The sequence below is a fragment of the Aedes aegypti genome, unplaced genomic scaffold (assembly GCF_002204515.2).
Source record: "Aedes aegypti strain LVP_AGWG unplaced genomic scaffold, AaegL5.0 Primary Assembly AGWG_AaegL5_hic_scaff_1490_PBJ_arrow, whole genome shotgun sequence".
NCBI lineage: Eukaryota > Metazoa > Arthropoda > Insecta > Diptera > Culicidae > Aedes > Aedes aegypti.
The window spans coordinates 1-20,645 of NW_018734934.1; the positions used below are offsets into that span (position 1 = coordinate 1).

The 20,645-nt window shown below is 39.4% G+C and overlaps 1 protein-coding gene and 1 pseudogene across 1 annotated transcript; both read left to right on the plus strand.

The window, feature by feature from the left end:
* Positions 1–8,139: 8,139 nt before the first annotated feature.
* On the plus strand, positions 8,140–8,773 carry LOC110680490 (annotated as a pseudogene).
* Positions 8,658–19,219, plus strand: LOC110680489 (segmentation protein cap'n'collar-like). The gene is given in 3 exon segments (XM_021856292.1): positions 8,658–8,976; positions 8,979–9,340; positions 18,623–19,219. Coding segments are annotated over 3 exon segments (717 nt in total). The 5' UTR covers positions 8,658–8,720; the 3' UTR covers positions 18,722–19,219.
* The last annotated feature ends 1,426 nt before the right edge of the window (positions 19,220–20,645 follow it).

Below are 20,645 nucleotides of genomic sequence, written 5' to 3' on the forward strand. Positions count from 1 at the left end.
AAATCGGAACGAGTCAAAATACATTTTTTTCCAAAATACTTTGACGAAGACACAAAACCTCTAGGATGAATATCCACAGTACTAGAGGCTTTGGCAGTCGAAAACAGCGATCTGCCCCAGTGTGCGTCGTCTTCCGTCATGCTACATCGTTAAATGTTACTAAAATCGATAGAATTTCGTATACTAATCCAAACAGAAAATCGACGAAGAGAAATTGATCACTGCAGAACGCATGTATGGTACTGAACGCGAGAATTCGACTCAGCTAGTTTTCGTCGAGAATCTTTAGGTCACCTGTGCTACTATGGGAAAAAGAGACTCAATTATTTTTCGCTTCAAAGCATACGCTCGAAACTTCAACTTACTCTCTTATGCTACTATCCGTCCTTTTTTGCTGAACTGTTTTTGATGAACAGTGAGAAATACATGAAAGATGCTTATAAAAAAATAGTAATATCTATTGTTATTTGGTTTAATTGAATAAAAAATCGCAGCAGTTGCAGAGCTTAACTATATTTTGTACTTAAATATCAAAATCATAACTAAGTTACAACTTTAGCATAGTTCATAGCTATAAATTGGAATGTTCGATTTTATAATACTATGTGTTTACCATATATCACAAATCATTTTGAAACCCAAGAAAGATTTGTGATATATGGTAAACACAGAGTTGTTCATACTAAATATTTTTCTGTTCTGGTTTCCGGAAAATCAAATAGGTGCTTGTTATACTGTTGTACAAGGAACAGCAGTCACTATAACTGGTGAAGACAAGCAAAAAAAAATTGTACTGTATGAGTTACACAAGTTTTTTTTTTATCTGAATTTTGAACACTATTTTTTAGGCGGTTGCTCTATATTGAAGTTGAAAACTTTCTTCACGTCATTAGTCACTATACGATGAGTCTTTAGGTTTTAAAATTAACATTTGAAACTGAGTTATGCAAACGCTACGATTTTCAAATCATTTGAACAAACTAATAACCGGTCATTCATGTTTACCGCTGCTTTCTATTTCGTTAATTCAGTTTTATTTCATACACAACTTACACTATATTTTCAATGGAAACCTACAACTATGAGCTGAAAATCCGAAACTATTCGTTGAGGTATAGTATTTAGAACTTTTCAGAACATTGTGCTACAAAAACTAATAAGTTACATTATGAAATTGGCTTCGTAATGCCTTATAGCGCTTGAGCCTATGAAAAAACTGTTTATTGTGAATAAAAATAAAGCACTTAATTTGGGTTCATCATTGACAACATTTGAACATGATTAACGATATTAGAATGGCCCATTGATCATTTTAAAATTAATGCTACAAAAAGGGTTTAAGTCAACATTTATTTATCCTTTTATTCAAAACTCCGCTCGGAGGTTACCAATAACGAATCAAACCAACGTTGACCAAATTTTGATGGTATGTTTGTTCTGATAATCATGGTAAATGAAAATCCGTTTAAATATCTCTGATCCCTTTTGAATTTATGAACTCATACCATAAAAAGTCCGTAACTTCAAAACTGCCCATAACTGCATATTTGTAACATTCGACAAAAGTAGGCATTGAGTAAATGGAGTACCTAGTGTGCATTTTGTAGCAGTACGGGAAGAAACTAAAATTTCTTAAAATTAACAAGAGCTCAAAAAAGCTTATCTGAAGCTGAAATTTTGTACAGCTCATATCGCATATTGGATGAATAGTCAGAAAATAATTCCGATAGAAATTTCATTACTAATACATTACGAGGCTCATGTATAATCTCAATGTGACTGTTATGCGGTTACAATGGATCATTAAAATAACCAAAACGGCCGCTATGGAAAGCATAGATAGCGCCACCGTAGCCTTGTGTGTTTGACAGAACAGCAATGCTGTCACAATGGTAAATCCCAAATACAGTGGCGCCTTTGTTTTGAGGCGGTAAGCACTTGCAAAAACTACCTTCAATGATCCATTGCCAATGTGACAAAACAACTTGGTATTTTTTTCGAATGTTCTAGAACAATCTCACAGATTTCAGTAAGTAGGTCGAGAGAGTTTTTATCATTTGATGACCCTGCACGATATAACCTCGAAATTATCAAAAATGTCGAATGTGACAAATATGCAATTATGGGCAGAAAACGGGTCCAACATTTTTTTTTTTAATTTCGCTTAGACATGAAGGTTAGTCTTAGAAGACTACTGGTGAACACAGATTTGATGGAGATTTTTTCCGATAATAACAGTCCGGGGGAGCACCGTGGCAATAGGCTTCGAAGCGATCTCGTTGATTCGACTTGGTCGGTGGTTGTGATTGTAGAGGAATCGCAGCAAGCCAAACTGATAAGATAGCGGCCATATTTCTGCGAAATTTGATAAGACCGTGTGTTGTGTGTACCAACGGCTGAGAAAGGGAAAAGCCTGCAGCCGACTGGTGACTTTTGGTTGACACCTCTACGGCCCGCCCCCAAGGTCTTCTCCCCGACGGCGAGAAGGGCTCACTTCTGCTCACACACTGCTACTGACCCAATGATTCAGCATTTAGTCTGACTATGCATTTTTGAATGTGTATCATCATCCCTGGAATCCTTTTGGGACCGTGAATAGGAAGAAAAGTGTAATGAGATTCCGTCGAGCTGTTGCGATACTTGCAAGTCATTTACTATCTTACAACCTCCGTTGAGTGAGCAGAAAGTGAAAACCGTTGCGATGCAGTAGACGTTCGATATTGTTTTCCTCAACTAAATCACAGTTTGGCGCAATAATTAGGAAATATTTAGGGCTGATCACGCCGTTGCATACGGCAGGGCCACGTATTAGAGGAATTCCTCATCCACCGACTAGTAGGCACTGGGACGGATGAGGCGGTGATTTGCAGAACCCTGTCAGGCAGTGCTCGGTACCCGTGAGAGTGTTGTCATTCCCAGCGGATCGCAGTAGAACTAGCTACTTCGGCATGCTTTCGCCGTACACGTTTCTAGGTAAGTATGTCGATGTGTTCGAATCAGGGCTGTTGATATCAGACTATTTCCAAATTTCTTGCTATGACGTTTGTTTCCAAATTTACTGATACCATTTCATGGGTACACTTGTTAGCTAAGACCTGGGTATTTTGTTTCCTTTAGCAAATTGTCGCATCATCGTGGATTGTTTTGATAAGGGTTCTGTTACGAATATGCATAATTTTAGATTTTGCGACTAATTTTAGGTGCTATATGAAGTCGTGTTTCCAACCCTTTCCTGCCCACAAATTCAAATTCCTGAGTGACATACAGTTTTTTTTGTATGAAGTTTTGAACAATATTATGTGTTTTTTCTTCTAAAAAATATAAAGATGATCAACATTGATTGTTTATCAATAGTTTTACTAGTGGAAATTTAAGCTTATTACATACACTTAAATCTTCATGAGATGATATATGATTTTGTCGATTCATAAAATTAACAGATATTAACCTTCTGGCTTACCATCATAGTACACTCAAAAAGTTTTCCATAACACGTATTTTACTTAACTCGATATGTCTATAAAACAATGGTCCCTTATTACCAAACCAACTCATGGAAAGTTGAATGTATTTTAGCTTTCTTAAGATATTCTGCCAACAAACGCTCAATTATCCTACATGCAACAAGTTGGCATGGAAAGAATGACAAACTAATGTTTAATGGGTCTTCCCATAGAAATGTGCATAATTTTCAAGTACCTACATATATTTATCCTATGTTTAATCTGCACTACTATACAGATTATTCATTAGGCAACCATTGAGTATTTCAGAATTGGAAATCAACTCGAAAGTTCAAAAGCACAAATTTGGATGATCTGACATTGGTTCCGTTTTTTTAGAGATCAATTCAACAGCCCTATTAGTTGTCCCCATGAAGATTATAAGGAATCTTCTCACATTTGGTTCGAATGATTTTTCTGCCAACTTAAATATTTCGTTAATGTTCTGCATTCCTCTAGGCAAATTATTTCAAACCTTTTTATTAATTTATTTATATATTGCTGTGGTTTCTTTCGTTTTCTAACTTGAGTCGAGTTTGCTTGATATTGTGAATGATGCAAAGTATTTTTAGTCAAATTTTTGAAATATTTTTATGTTTAGCAACTAGGTTTCAAACATTATCCTTTGGAATTTTAATACGAATGTTCCACACATATATTGAGATGATCTACTGGAGAGTCATAGTGCGAAAATACCTACAAAGTTTTCAATAAAATGGGTGCCGAGCTATTTGGGCACTTCCATGATTCATTGGCTGAATGGACCGAAAACTTTTCAATAAGAAAACATTTCAATATGACGCATATTTTGGCCAAAAATGAGCTCGGGTAGCTTTTCAAAAACCCCACTGCCGAAGTGAATCAAAAGTGCCAAGAATAGGATCCGGCTCCCTACTATTTATGATAACAAGAAACAATGACTATTTTAACTGTTCGATAAACAAAACTGAATTTTATCAAGCTTCAACAATGTTTTAGCATTAAAGCTAAATTGATGCAACACAATCTTTCCTGGGGGATTACGAAAAAAATCTTGACAACTTTCTCACAAAATCTTGGACATGACTTATATAGGATCTTAGCGATGGTTTTTACGAAATAAAGTTCTCCATGTTCCTTACAGTTGCTCAAAATTGTATGGCTCATAACATAATAGAGCAAAATGTGTAAAATGTGAAATGTGAAAAATGTAGTGCGATCTGTCAAACTTGGGTACCTTTTGCAGTACCAAGGGACCAAATGCAGTACTAGAAGTGGTACCCATTCGGAACCGGACTACTATGTTTCTATTCGTCTCTGACAGAACCCTTGCCGGGATTCGGTGTTTAATCCGAGTCATAATTCTTACAAATTCCTGGGCAGGATTTTTACGTTATCCTAGGTGGCTTTCCAATAAATTTTTGAGTATGTTCCTCATATAATCTTTAAGGTGATTCTGACAAAATCCTAGGAACAGTTCTAGCGAAATTTCGGTAATCGATTCGTTTACCGAACTGATTACCGACCGTTCAGCAGTTTGAGATTCCGGTAAGTGTGTTGCACAATAACATTGTTCAGCTAACACTAGTTGGGTTATGCCTGATTATGATTGCATTTCTGACAAAGTTATGAATTAGATTCTTACAAATTCATGAACATCATTATCAAATCCATCCGGGCAGGATCTTGAAAAGATTTCTGAATTTAGTTTCATAAAAAAGTATGGCCTTTATTATTTTTTTTTTAATTTGTCAGGCTTGTCACGCTATGCCTGACCACCTCTCCCTCCCTTGGAGCGTGACAAAATTTGTGTGCGACCCTTTATAAAACCTCCAGAGTAATTAACTGAGAGCTTTCTTATATCGTGCGGCAGGTACAGTGGGATTCCGTTTTTGGCAACAAAGTCGAAATTTTCAGTTGCCAAAAACGGAACCGTGCCAAAATCGGAACCTTTTTTTCTCACTTAATTTTTTAATAATTCTTTTCAAAAATACCACTAAGATGGCGTTACATTCATCCCTACGTAACCAAGTGACAATAGAATTGTGAGGATAATCACTAAGACTTTCAATATTCCGCTTTGATATTGTTAAAAATAGTCAAGACTTCAATGGGGAATTCATAAAGATCTCTTAGGACCTCATAGGCTACTGTGAGCTTATCCCAAGGTTTTTACTGGGAACCTATTCATAATCCTTAGGATTTCACAAGAAATACTCAAAATCCACAGTAGCCCGCTATAAAATCATAGGACGCCCTAGAAACTCCCAAGAGTTTTCTAGAAACCATCAGAATTTACGAAGCATCCCCCAATCCCAATTATACATCATCCTCAGGATCCTATAGAAAATCCCTAATGTCAGCTTAGAGTCCCCATATCCTGCTCAGTATCCTCAACAATCCACTGGAAATTATTAGAAGCCCACCAAAAAGACCTATGGAATCTGTAAAAGTTCTCACAGTCCTAGCCTGAGTACTACTTCTCACTGTTTCCCAACCTTGGTAACGGCGAAAAAACGGCTCGCTGTGAAGTGTTGATTTCAGCGTGCTTTTTACATGGTTGGGGGTCCGCTGACCCCCTGTTGAGAATCGTGATTCTATAGTATGTTGGATCGTGCATAAAATGCATAGTATCCACAATCTTACTGTCCCCGGTTCAATTCAGTATATTTATTTTTGCAGTATGTAAAACTCAGGACAATTTAATGGGTTGTGGATACATTTTGTTTAACTGGCTTCTGTTTTGGCCCATTCGATTTCGCTTATTTCATCATATAAAATCCTCATTGTGGAATGATTTTGTTCATTTTTTGACACAAGGCACTTAGAAAGAAGCTACTGTCTTTTTATTGCTCTTGTGTCAGTGCTTATGATTTGCTCAAACGGGTTGTTCCAAACCTGAAAGAATTATTTTTATTAGGTGTATTAATTGCCAGACTCAAGTGGGCTGGTTACACAGTATGAATGCCTGAGAAAAGATGTTGGAGCTCTAGTTTGGATACTCACAGAGATTAATGACTTTATGAAATATTGCGATCACAAGACCATCCAGAAGTAAATAATCGCATGCGAGATCTCTAGTCATTGGTGTAATTTGATGAAATATCGACATAGATGGTGCTCTGGATTGCGATTAATGTGAAGCTGGCCTGCTGTTTCAAATAATTAAAACTAAAAACACGATGATGTTTACAACAATTTACTAATTTGATGGAATTAAAAAATGTTGCCAAAAACGGATCCATTTTGTTGCCAAAATCGGGGGGTGCCAAAAATGGAGCATGCCAAAAACGCAGCATGCCAAAAACGGAATCCCACTGTACAATAAACTCTATGCCCTGGGAAGTCGAGATAATTTCATTTACGAAAGAACCTCCCCCGGTGGGATTCGAACCCTCAATTCTCAGCTTTGGTCTTACTAAATGCTGCGCGTTTACCACTATGGCTATCTAGGCTCCAAATGCAATCTAGTAATTTCTTCGGGACGTTTCGCATAACATTATGCGTAAACGTTTCACATAATGGGCGTTTAACATAAAAAGATTTATATGCATTTTTTTAAGTAGCATGTTCTTGTATCAATCTGCTTTATGCAAGATGTCTATTAGAACAAATTTCTTTCGGAATGCTTACCGGAACTCATCCAGGCATCACTCCAGAATTTTGCTCGAGTTTCCTGTACCAATGGCCTTAGATATACGTCCAAAAATTCTTAAAGAAAATTTTCCTGAGTTTGGTCCAGGAATTCCTTGAGCTATCCAACACTACTACTACTTACTTACTTGATACTTGATGGGCAATAATTCTTTGCTATTGCGTTAGATCTACGCCGAATGAAGAAGCCTTCTCCATTGGTCAAGGTCCGGGGCCAATCGCTTCGTCGGTTTTCCCTCTATGCTTTTCTGTTGAAATTTAGCTTTATGTTCCTCCGACATGCGATCTACATGCCTAGGCCACCGTAGCCTGCCGTGTTTTATACGCTAAACAATATCCATTTCTCTATAGACTTGGTATAACTCATAATTCATGTGACGCCGCCAAGATGCCATTGTCCAATTTACCGCCGAATATTGCTCGCAGTACTTTACGTACGAAGACCCCAAAGCTCTCCGGTCGATCTCTTTCAACGTTCAAGATCCATGGCTGAACAGAGCAACCGTAAAAATTAGAGTCTACAGGGATTTTTTTTCCAGAAACTATCCAAGCATTTCTTCCCTTTTTTCTAACTTTTCCACAGATTTCTCAAGTTGTTGCTCAAGTAACTTTTTCATTTTTGAAAAAGGAGTTCTTTCAAGAAAATCCACAAAGGTTTAAGGGGTTTTACCAGCAAACTCTACAAGAATTCCTCCGGGAACACTTATAACTATTTTTCCAGTTATTTTTTATATGAATTGCTTCAATAATATGTCCACAGGTTTATCCAGCAATTGCTCCAAAAATTCCTGGAGGGATTATTCCAGTATAAAATTCTTCAGAACTCTTCCGAGAATTCTTCATGAAGTGCCTTTTAAAAATTCACAGTTTTAAATCCTCGCAATTTTTACATTGAATGAATGCTTCTGTCGATCTTAAATCAGTGGCCATAACGTTTCTACCTTGACTAATTCTCCCAATATCCCTAATTCTCCACCCCCACAGGTATGTACACCATGCGGCAATGCTGGACCACAATGCCACCAGCAGCAATTCGTCCGTGCTGGGCGGTTCTCTCGGAGGAAGTGCTGCCGCTGTTGCCGCAGCAGCCGCCGCCGGTCTGAACGGGCCTGCCCATCTCGGTGGTCTGATGTCCAGTGCATCGGCTGCCGTCTCTTCTGGTGCCATGCAAACCTCCCTGAACGGTTCGACGGGAACACACGGAGCCACCGGTGGCCACACGAGCGGTGACCGCCTAGATGCCTCCAGTGACAGTGCCGTATCGTCGATGGGATCGGAAACGGGTTCCGTCGCTCTCTGACGGCGAATGGGGTGACGGTGGAAGCGACTCTGCCAAGAGTATCACAACAAGTATGGAGGACCGTTCGATTATAGCTACAGCGGAAGCAATCGGCTTGGCGATGGAACAAGACAGCCACCGGTTGCCCAGAAGAAGCACCACATGTTTGCGAAAAGATATTTCCAAGAACAGAACACCTCGATCCCCTCGCTACCGTCAGCTACCAATCCCTCCGCGACAGGACCGACCGTTGATCCCAGAGCCAACTGAATGCAAGTATACCAATCAAATATGAGTTCGATTACATGAACCCGGCTTCGCTCAGTCACTTAGAGGGAGCCGTCGGCCCGGTCACCAAGCAAGAAGACCAAACCAGTGCCCATAATAACCCACTCTCCTCGGTGGACATGAAATACCCGTACTCATTGGATTTCTCCCGGCAGAATCCTGCCTCGGCACCAGCCGCCCGAAGCCATCATCACGACGTGATCCACCATAACCATACGTACACCTTGCCGCACAATAGCGGTGCCAATCCAAAGCCCCAAACCAGAGACAAACGCATCCGAAAGCCGAGGAGGAGCACCTGACTCGGGACGAGAAACGTGCCCGTGCGCTCCAGATCCCCATCCCCGTGCAAGACATCATCAATCTGCCGATGGACGAGTTCAACGAGCGCCTGTCCAAGTACGACCTGAGCGAAACGCAACTGTCCCTGATCCGGGACATCCGGCGGCGGGGCAAGAACAAGGTGGCCGCCCAAAACTGCCGCAAACGCAAACTGGACCAGATTGTGACGCTAGCCGACGAAGTCAAGGACATGAAGATGCGCAAGGAACGGCTGTTGCGCGACCGCGAGATCATCCAAACCGAACGCAAGAGAATACGGGACAAGTTCTCGGCGCTGTACCGCCACGTGTTTCAGGTGAGTTGTTAACCTTTCTAATGCATTGAGAAAATGTGTCGCATTGTGCATTAAGAGTAAAAAATGGCCAATGTCTTTGAGACGCTTTCAAAAATCCGTTTTTGAATCAATTTTTATTCATTGTTTTTTTTTCATAAAAAGTGCTTGAGCATACAATGTTGCAAATACGCATAGACCTGAAATAAAGCAAAAATACTAAAACCCTCACTGCTCAGCAAATACTTAACGGATTCAAATATGTTTTGTCAGTATACTCGAACACATACCTAGTTTCTGAAAGTACCCAGAGGAACTCGGGAATGATCCTGTGGTTGGAGTTATTTCGATTGATCACTGGATCAGGTCGGGTAATAGTAAAATTTTAGGCATCCCGGGTACCCAAGAATGGTCATTTTTTAGGATCAATCAAATGCAGGAAACATGGTTATTCAATTAATTATTTTCTCAACAGATTCACACTGATGCGTTTTTCTAAAGTTCTTTGATATAGTGGCCACATTATAGCTGATTCCGAAAATTATCTGTGACTTGCAATTTGCTTACCTCCAGAAGCTCAAAAGCGCAGCACCATACCTGATCCAGTGACCCACCGCAATATTTCCGGCCACATGAACATTCCCGACTTCTCTGGGTAATTTTATAAACTAGATATGTGTACGAGTATACGGACAGAAAATAATAGAAATCCGTTAAATATTCCGAGGATCGGTGAGAGTTTTAGTTTTTTTTTCTTTCACTTAGACCAGGCCTGCCCAACCTTTTTGGCTCTTTTTCGACATAAATTGTTGGTGCGCTCGCAATAATAGACCGAAATGAACAAAATTAGTGTCAAATGAAAGCTTTGTAGTATATCTGTCTAATCCATACTGAAAATTTTGAATTTATATCAAACTCTTCGCTAGCGATGCAAGCAAAGGTAAAATCAATCTATTCTTGCTCAACCATTTATGTCGAAAAAGAGCCAGTTTTTTATTCGAAATCAGTTTAAAACACTTTAATTGTTTTTTTTTTTTCAAAATTAAATTGATTGTTTATCACTAGTTTTACTATTGACACAATTATTTGACTTTTGGACTAATCGGATGAGTGTAGTATCATATTTTTTGACTATTGCATATATGCTATAATATTTATCTGATTCTAGTTGTCTCAAGTTCGTCGAAAATCAATGTAGCTCTGGAGCTACCGTGGGAAAACGAGAGTTAAACGATATATAAATTCCAAGACTGGTAACCTGGACATTTTTTGGAAGTTTGGCCACTCTGAACACAAAAGTACCTTAATTCCATTTCAGCAGAAACTGGTATAAATAATATTCATACCCAGAATACGGTTACCCAACAACAGTTCGTATCCTGCCAAATCACGACAGTAAGATTCCGTTTTTATTAAAAAAAAGGTGGAAATTTTCAGTTGCCTAAATCGGACCCCATTTTTTTTTAAATAGGTAGGGCAATTCGCCCTAATGTTGAACGGCTAAAAACTTTGCCTATTGTTGAACATTCCGTGTACTCCTTATGGCGTGTTCAACAATTAGCAATCATTTTGACCGTTCAACAATTGGCGAATTACCCTAGTTGATTTTAAGAATATAATCTTGTTATGTCATGCTATGGTGACAAGACTTCGGAACGGTCCATTTCAAAGCAGATTTCTGGATCTATCGACCCATATTGCTAATTGTAACAGGCGTTTTACATACTTTATATGACTTGAAAGCTTTCTATGGTTTCTTATAAGCTTTTTGTTTACTAATTGTACAAATGGACCATGTTAAATCAATAATCGCAAAAGTGATCTTTATTCAAGGACTGAACAATTCCTGATAACTGTGTAAGAATACTGAAATACAACACATTTCATAGCCGTATTTATAAAAAATATGGATGTTACAAAACTGAATGTTATTTTTTCAATCAATTTAATGAACTTAAAAACCCGTCATATTTGTCAAAATTCCGTAAGTTTGAAATGGCTCTTCAGTAATTATATCTTTCGAAAAGTATCATATCATATTGATTAAATGACTGCAGTCAGAGAGACGCTTGCCTAAACCACATTGTAAAACAGAATATTGACTTAGAACAGGATTTTGTTATAGAAATATGAATTTCAAATTCATAGAGAAATGATTACAAAATGGTATAGAACAGAAGTGCATCTCGCATGGAATCCGGTGATATCGCCTAGATTTCAGGAGTTTTGAGGATATCGTTTAAGAGTACGAATCCGGGCAGTGATTCGGAGCAGCCCAAGCTAAGTGGCCGTTTTTTCTCGTTCGTCGGTTCCCTTCTTTTCTCCGTTTGCGCGCGATTTGCGGGCAGTGATTCGAAGATGCCCAGGAGGGAATGTGTGCGCCTTGATTCTGTTAGATGTTCCTGTGGAGCGAGTGATGGAGCCAAGGTCAAACGTGTCCGGTTCACGTCGTACGAGTACGAAAAGATGTTCGTGTCCAGTCGAGGATGGATTACCAATTGGTGAGCTCGTTTCATGCTATTGATTACACATTTATATCGTGGCAACGTTACGTTTTTGCATTTTTTCAAACAAACTATGTATGGTTTGCCACTACGAGTGTCCGCACTAATGAGTTAATACGATTTGTTCGGAAAATTTAGGAAAAAACAGCAAGTCAAATTGTCCTATAATGAAAAGTAACCGCATATCAGTCCCACTATAGATTTCCGCACCGTGTAACACAAAAAAGGAACCGTGCTTTGATCACCTCATAAATATTTTTCTCGGAAAGAGATTGTAGTGAAAGGCAAATTGTGAAAGTTTCATTAAGATTTGAACATGTTCCAATCCTATGGATTTTTTTTGAATATTCGTATGGAAAACGAATTTGAAAACTTCACAGCCCATTTTCTCAATGCCTACTTTTTACAGATGAGATTGACTTGCGATTCACGGCAGCAAATATGTTGCCAAAAACGGATGCATTTTGTTGCCAAAATCGGGGGGTGCCAAAAAAGGAGCATGCCAATAACGGAATCCCACTGTACAAACCTAGCTATCATGCCACGGATCTGTGATGTTTTATCTAAATGTAAAAAGATCTAGAACCTTCGACTAAAAATAAGTTCTGACTGCTACCGGACTTTCAAAACTAGTTAAGTAGGGCTCCAGGGATTACTTCAGGATTCCCACCGAAGACTTCTTCTTCTGGGATTTCCCCCACCAGTCGCAAAGGGGATTTTATCAGAGGAAGGACAAGCAATTGCTTCAGGAATTCTACCAATAAATATAGAAGGGGTTTTCTTTAGAAATTCCACCATGGATTTCTCCAAGAATTCTACTAAGGATTCCTCCAAGAATTCTACTAGACATCGATCCAGGAATTCTGCCGGAATTTCTCCAAGAATTCTTTCAGATATTGCTCTAAGAACCTCTAAAAAATTACAGCAAGAATTCCTCCAGAAATTGAACCCGTGATTCAAGCAAGTATTTCTCCAAGGATTCTACCACAAATTTCATAAGATCCCATGAATTTCGCTTAATTTTTCGCCAGAGCTTTCCACCAAGGATTCTATGAGGGATTCCGCAAGGGATTTCTCTTAGCAGTCTATCAAGGATCCCTCCAGGAATTCCACAAGGGATTCGTTTAACTCGAAATTCTACCAAACCTCTACAGGGAATTCTCTAGGAATTTTATCACGCATACCGCTATGAATCCCAATTGAGATTGCTCTAGAAGTTTCTGCCACATTTCCCTTCAGGGATCCCACCAGGGATTTCCCTCCAACTGCATCGAGTATTTTAGACCATTCTACCATAGATTCCTTCAGAAACTCCATCAGAGATTTTTCCAAGAATTCCATCAGAGGTTTTTTTCAAGAATTTCATTAAGCAGAACGATGCCATTAATTTTCACAATTTTTACATCTCAATTTGTCCAAGTTGACTCTTGTGTCTATGAGCTTCAGTTTTTTTTAACACCGTCGGCTGGTTTAAGCCGTTATAGACTGATAACCCTAGTTGTGTTCATTAGGCAGTTTTTCAGTAATTCCGCAAAGGATGTCGCTAGGCATTATATCAAGGATGCCTGCAGGAATAACAGCAGGGATTCCATCCAGAAACTACCGAGAATTCCACCAGAACATTTTGGTAATTGCAACAGGGGTTTCTCTAGTAATTGTGCCAGGCATTCTTCAACGAGGTCCAATTTGAGATTTTTCCAGAATACTACCAGGTATTTCTCCAGAAATTCTGCCTTCCGTCAGAATGCCCCCAAAGATTCTTGCAGAAATTCTATCAAAGGTTCCTCTCCTACTGATTTTGTCAGGAACCTACAAACATTTCACCAGGAAATCAATAAATTCTTTAAGAATTCCGTCAAGGAATCCTCCAGAAACTCTATAAGGGATTACTCCAGGGATTTCTTAATAAATGTCTTCAGGAATTTCATCGAGTATATTAGGCACTTCATTAGACATTCCATCAGGATTTTCAGAGAGATTTTAGAAGAGGTTCCTTCAGAAATTCTTCTAAGAATTCACCAGAAATTCTTCGATAAACTCTACCTGAGATTTGTTCCAAGCATTTCAGAAAGGATTTTTTTCTGGAATTTCTCTAGTCATTCTATCAAGGATGCTCCAGGAATACCACCAAGAACTCATTTAGAAATTTCATCAGGGATTCCATCAAGAAACTCTACCAGTGCTTCCACCAGAAAATTTCAGCAATTCCAACAAGGATTTCTCTAGTAATTTTACCAGGTATATACCGATGAATTCCGAGGGGCCAGATAGCCGTAGCGGTAAACGCGCAGCTATTCAGCAAGACCAAGCTGAGGGTCGTGGGTTCGAATCCCACCGGTCGAGGATCTTTTCGGGTTGGAAATTTTCTCGACTTCCCAGGGCATAGAGTATCTTCGTACCTGCCACAGCGATATACGCATGCAAAAATGGTCATTGGCATAGTAAGCTCTCAGTTAATAAACTGTGGAAGTGCTCATAAGAACACTAAGCTGAGAAGCAGGCTCTGTCCCAGTGGGGACGTAACGCCAGAAAGAAGAAGAAGATACCGATGAATTCCATTTGGGATTCCTACCACGAACTTTTCCAGAATTCTATCAGAGTTTTCTCTTCTATTGATTTTATCAGAAATCTCCAAAATTTTCACCAGTGATTAGATCAAGAAATTTTTCAAGAAATCCCCCAGAAATTCTACATTCATCTCTTCCTTACTCGATATTGAAGGGACCATCGACTTAGGGAGGTATCGAGTTACAGAACATAAAACCAATGCAACTGCGATCCAAGGGACCATCGAGTTAGCCATGAAAACCAACTTTTACTATGGACCAATGCACGAGTTCACTATTTGACGTTTTAGCGGTGCCGTGTTATTTATGTATCCATGGAAACCAGTGAATTCGGCACCGCTCAAACGTCAAATTAGTGAACTCGTGCATTGGTCCATGGTTCTCTAACTCGAATATCGAGATACGGAATATCGAGTAAGGGAGAGTTAACTGTATAAAGAATTCTGCCAAGAAATTTTTCTCAGAGATGCCTTCTGGAATTTCACCAAAAGTTTTCCAGGAATTCCATTAGGGATTCCTCCAAAAAATTCATCCATCGAATCCTCCACAAATTCATTCACATTGATCCTGAATTTATTCCAGCAATTCGTCCAGAGATGCCTCCAGTGATTTTTTTCCATAACGTCCTTCAGCAATTCCACAATAAAACGTTCCTCTAGGAATTATCAAAGGATTCTGTTAGGAATTTTACAAAAAAATCGTTCTTAGATTCCTATAAAAATTCTTAAAAGGGTTCCAGTGTTTGGATTTTTGCTCCGAAAACGCGGATCGAACCACATTCGAGAGTGTAAACAGTTCGTGACCCATAACAATTCGTGGCACATCGCAATCGGAGAGCCCTATGAATGTTGCTAGTCACTCTCTCGTTTGGTATGTGGCGAGAGAGCGTTCAAGACCAGCAACTCTCACAGACTACAACGGTATCGAGCCATTCGGTCCTTTTTGGCTTTCTGGTAATGCAACCTTAAACAACTTGATTTTAATCTATTGGATCATCGAACATCCCTTTGGTTGCAAAACATGGCACATGAAATAGAAAATTTTCGCCTCTATTTCTTGATCAGAATGAGAATGTATCAGCGAATTTTGAAAGGTGTTGACACACAGTGATCGGCGCCAACCAAGTGGTTGTGTGTCTGTCTTTTTCCTTTCGTACGAACAATAAATGTCAGGCGGTGTTGTGAATGCAAGCGGATAAATGGGATGAAATTTTGGCTCTGTGTGTCAATGATTGTTAAATATTCCAAAGCCGAAAAGAAATTCCACCAATTGTATCGAGGACTCCCTAAGACACTTTTTTTTCTATCTTTTTAAACGAGATTTTTAGCCCTGGGCTAGTTCATCTCGGGACCAACGGCTTTACTTCCCTTCCGAAGGAAGACGTCCACTGAAAATTTTCAGTGACTATCTCGGGGGATGGGATTCGATCCCTGGTCCTCGGCGTGAGAGGCGTGTGTTCTAACCACCACACCAGGTCCGTCCCACCCCTAAGACACTTTATTAGGCTTTCCTCCACTTGGGATTCCTCCTATCATTCAAACTGACATCCATCCCCTACTGTTTAATTCATAAATTGGACCAGGGGCCTCCAAAAAAATCACAAGGAATCAATTCAGGAGTTTTTCCAAGAATTTCACCAAGAGATTCCCTAGAAATTTCATGAAGATTCTCTAAAAAATTCCTCATAGATGCCATCAGGAATTCCACCAACACAAATTCAGCAATTTCATAAGGGAATTCTTCCAGAAATTCATCCATGAATTCATTCACAAATTCAACGTAGGCATTGATTCTGCTTTCTTTCAGGCATTGTCCTGAGATGCCTGCATGGATTTTTCCAAAACATCCTCCCGAAATTAACTTCAGAAATTTCTCCAAAAATTCCTTCAGGCATTCCTCAATGATTTCTCCAATGGTTCATACAGACATTTCGCAACATTCGAATTATTGGTATCGTAACAGCAAACGATAATGCATATAACTCTTATACATATTTGGTATTTGGGCTCACTCGTGGCGCTCTTTGTTCTAGCTGTAACGTCTGTTTGTCTGTGTTTCCACTGTAAATATCCTGCAGGAAATTCTTAACCTCAAATAATCCAAACGTCATTGTTACGTGAAAACATACGTGATTTTTTTCCATCGCACTTTTCACGTAGCTCTTACGTAAATCATAGGTAGCCCAGAATGAACGCATGAACATTGGAAGTTCGTCCATTCCACCGTCGCTAAACGTAAGAGCTACGTGGAATTTTCCGGTTAGCCTGTACGAAGCGTTTCAATAGGACCTAGATGGTTTTGCATTAAATTGAACTGTAATAAAGACTAATCTTATTTCTAATAGGCTTTGGAAAAAAACTAATTCCCAATTGGAAAATGTAAACAAACTTAAAAGATTGTGATATTTTTATTGTCAATCTGAGCATTTTGAATCCTGTTTCCCCATTTTGTGAGTTTGGGTCTGTCGTGTTGTAGCCTTCGCGTGCTATAATTGATAGAGGTTATAAATCAGGGTATGAAATATATAGTAATGCAGGGATTATTCGGTATTCAAAGCATATTTACCTTGAAATCAATCTTACACAGTGTTTAAAGCAGCAGCAGCTTCTGAAGTTCTTCAAAAATCAAGCGGCCGCCATCTTAGGATTTGTGCTCAACACCGAATGTACGTACACTATGCAGATGTCAAAATGAACTTAGGCATCTACGTGAATTCCACGTAAGTGCGATAGGTAACCTCAGTAAACATTACCGAGTCACTATTTTGTGTTTATAAATGGTTTAGTGATCTTTATCTTAGTCAGGTGAAGTGGAGGTAAAATGAATTTGGAATGATCTACGTGATTTTTCACGTAGCAATGACGTTTGGATTTTTTTGAGTGTACATAGCTCAATCACTCAAAGAATTCTGGTAGACATTTTACAAAACAAAAATCTTCTGAGATTCCTTTAAAAAATGTAGAGAAACATATTCTTCCAGAATTTCTTCTGAGGATTCCTACAGAAACCCCCCAGAGATTCGTCAAAAGATTGCTTCAGTTATTTCTTTGGGGATTTACTTAGAAATTCTTGCAGTTATTGTTGCTGGGATTCTTTCAGGAATATATCCAAAGATTTCTTCAGGAATTCTTCTTGTGATTTCATTGAAAGTGAGAAACTTACACTCAAAAAAATCCAAACGTCATTGCTACGTGAAAAATCACGTAGATCATTCCAAATTCTTTTACCTTCACTTCACCTGACTAAGATAAAGATCACTAAACCATTCATAACCACCAAATAGTGACTCCGTAATGTTTACTGAGGTTACCTATCGCACTTACGTGGAATTCACGTAGGTGCCTAAGTTCATTTTGACATCTGCATATTGTACGTACATTCGGTGTTGAGCTCAAATCTTAAGATGGCGCCCGCTTGATTTGTAAAGAACTTCAGAAGCTGCTGCTGCTTTAAACACTGTGTAATATTGATTTCAAGGTAAATATGCTTTGAATACCGAAGAATCCCTGCATTACTTCATATTTTACACGTGATTTAAACCTCTATCAATTATAGCACGCGAAGGCTACCACAAGACAGATCAAACTCACAAAATGAAGGAAACAGGATTCAAAATGCTCAGATTGACAATAAAAATATCACAACCTTTTATTTTCCAATTGGGAATTAGTTTTCTTCCAAACCCTATTAGAAATACGATTGGTCTTTATTACAGTTAAATTTAATGCAAAACCATCTAGGTCCTATTGAAACGCTTCGTGAAGGCTACCGGAAAATCCACGTAGCTCTTACGTTTAGCGACGGTGGAATGGACGAACTTCCAATGTTCATGCGTTCATTCTGGGCTACCTATGGTTTGCGTAGGAGCTACGTGAAAAGTGCGATGGAAAAAAATCACGTATTTTTCACGTAACAATGACGTTTGGATTATTTTGAGTGTATGTAGGGATGCATTCTGTGTTTCAAGTCTCTAGTTTTGTAGCGCCATTCCTAAAGGTCGCTGAAAGTTTCTTTTCAGCACGAATATGTTCGTTTCCAAAAGTTATGGAAGGCCAGGAAATTTTATATTGCTTTCTAGGTACTTTCTTTACAAAGTTGTAGCTTCTTTACTCTGTCCATTTGCAAAAAAAAGATTTTTAATGCACAAAAAGGTTAATGAATCTTCTTTACTTATTCGAATCCTCTGAACAAAACCTCAATAAAGATTTTTTTTTTTTTTTCATTTCTCCGTACAGAATCTGCGTGACAGCGAGGGTAACCCGTACTCCCAGGAGCACTGGAGCTTGCAGCAAAGTGCCGATGGAACGGTTTGTCCTGGTGCCCCGAAGCGTTGACCGTCAGCAAGATCTGACCGGTAGCAATCACCAGCAGCAGCAGCAACAGCTCGGCATGGCTGGAGGAAGTGGCCTGCCGCATTCACATCATCAGCAGCAACATCTTCTGCACCTGCAACAGCATCAACATCCGCACTCGCAACAACAGCATCATCACGGCGGAAGCAGCAGTGGTTCCAACAGTACAACAGCAGCGGTGCCAGTGGAGGCAGCCAGCATAGACCGAAAGAGTGAGACCGGTCCGTGACGCATTGCCACCATCAGCAGCAACAGCATTACCGGCATTTGCACCGTCATCATCATGTTCACCAGTGGCCACCGTTGTTTTACTAAAGAAGATACAAGGAACAAGTAAGAAAGACGGGCTGCGAATAGGAAGATGAGGAAACCGAGCAGGGGGCTATCAAGAACCCGAAGATCAGCCTGTAACGGAAGGAATCGACCAACACAGACGACAAACACAGATACACACATACACCAAACATGCGCACTTGCAGATAGAGAACAAACAATACATACATCATACAGAAAACACACGAGAACAGAATGTACCTCAGGAATTTAGAACACTTAGAACGGCCCCAAAACTTAGAGAGCGTTGGCTTGCATAGATTACATTGTATCCTAATGTATGATTGCAACCAATTGATCGCTTTGGAACCAGGAAAAAAAATGGGACAATTCGTGCACTAGTTTAGTAGAGATGGTCGGGTTTCACATTTTTCGAACCCGAACCCGACCCGTACCCGACTTATTTTATTTCTTCAACCCGGACCCGACCCGAACCCGAGACAAAAATTGAAAAGCAAACCCGTACCCGACCCGAACCCGAAAAATTTTCGCTGTTCAAACCCGAACCCGACCCGAAACCCGAAAAAGTTTTCTAAGAAAAACCCGAATAGAACCCGAGCTCGAAAAGATGATAAATTCATCGTTTCTGAAGCATAGGGAAGCTTTCAGGTTGTTACTTTGTGAACAATTCTCACCAAACCCGACCCAAACCCGACTTTTTTCAAGCCCGTACCCGACCCGTACCCGATAATTTTTAAGCCTTCAAACCCGACCCGAACCCGAACCCGAAAAAATAAAAATTTCAAACCCGAACCCGACCCGAACCCGTCGGGTTCGGGTTCGGGTCGGGTTTCGGGTTTGAAAACCCGAGACCGACCATCTCTATAGTTTAGTTTTCCTTCCCATAGAATGAATGACTAAATTTTTCGAATGGTAATGGGATAATAAACACTAGATTTCTAACGAATATGTTCAGCTGGGATAGGAGCTCACGTGTGTAAGTGCTTTATGTGTTAACATATAGATATTTCTAGTAGTTTCGGTGAGTTTTAACAAGTTAATACCATCCAACCAGAACAGATTCTCGATTGACCGACCGACAGACAAACGATCAGCAGAACGCTCATATTGAGTGTTTTGTGCCGTTTGGCCGAACATCAAACACACATTACAACAGTCAGCCCATTGTTTGTTGCAGTTCAAAGTGATTCAGGCCAGAGCAAAAGTCCATCCACCAAAACAGGCAAGAGCAGTATCGGAACCTCGAATTACAGTTCTATAGCAGAGTTACAGTCAAATCAACACACATTCCGATTGTTCAAAATTCGTTTTTGATCAAAGTGATTCTTGAATATAGTTTTCGTTTTTAGCGATTTTAAAATTGCGTCTAGGAAGCCAAAAAATTGTAGTAGCACCTAAAACAAAAGTCGAAAAGGATTGTTGAACATATGATAACAGGAACAGATAAAAACACCGTGTAAATTAGCGATAGTAAGACTAACAAACTATTGTGCAAAAGAAGAGGAAACAAAGAAATACTTATAACAAGCTACCATCATCTCACTTGAAAAACGTGTAAGTATAATAGTTATGTCCCTCCCCCGAAAAGAGCACTGTTCGTCGCTTTGGCAGC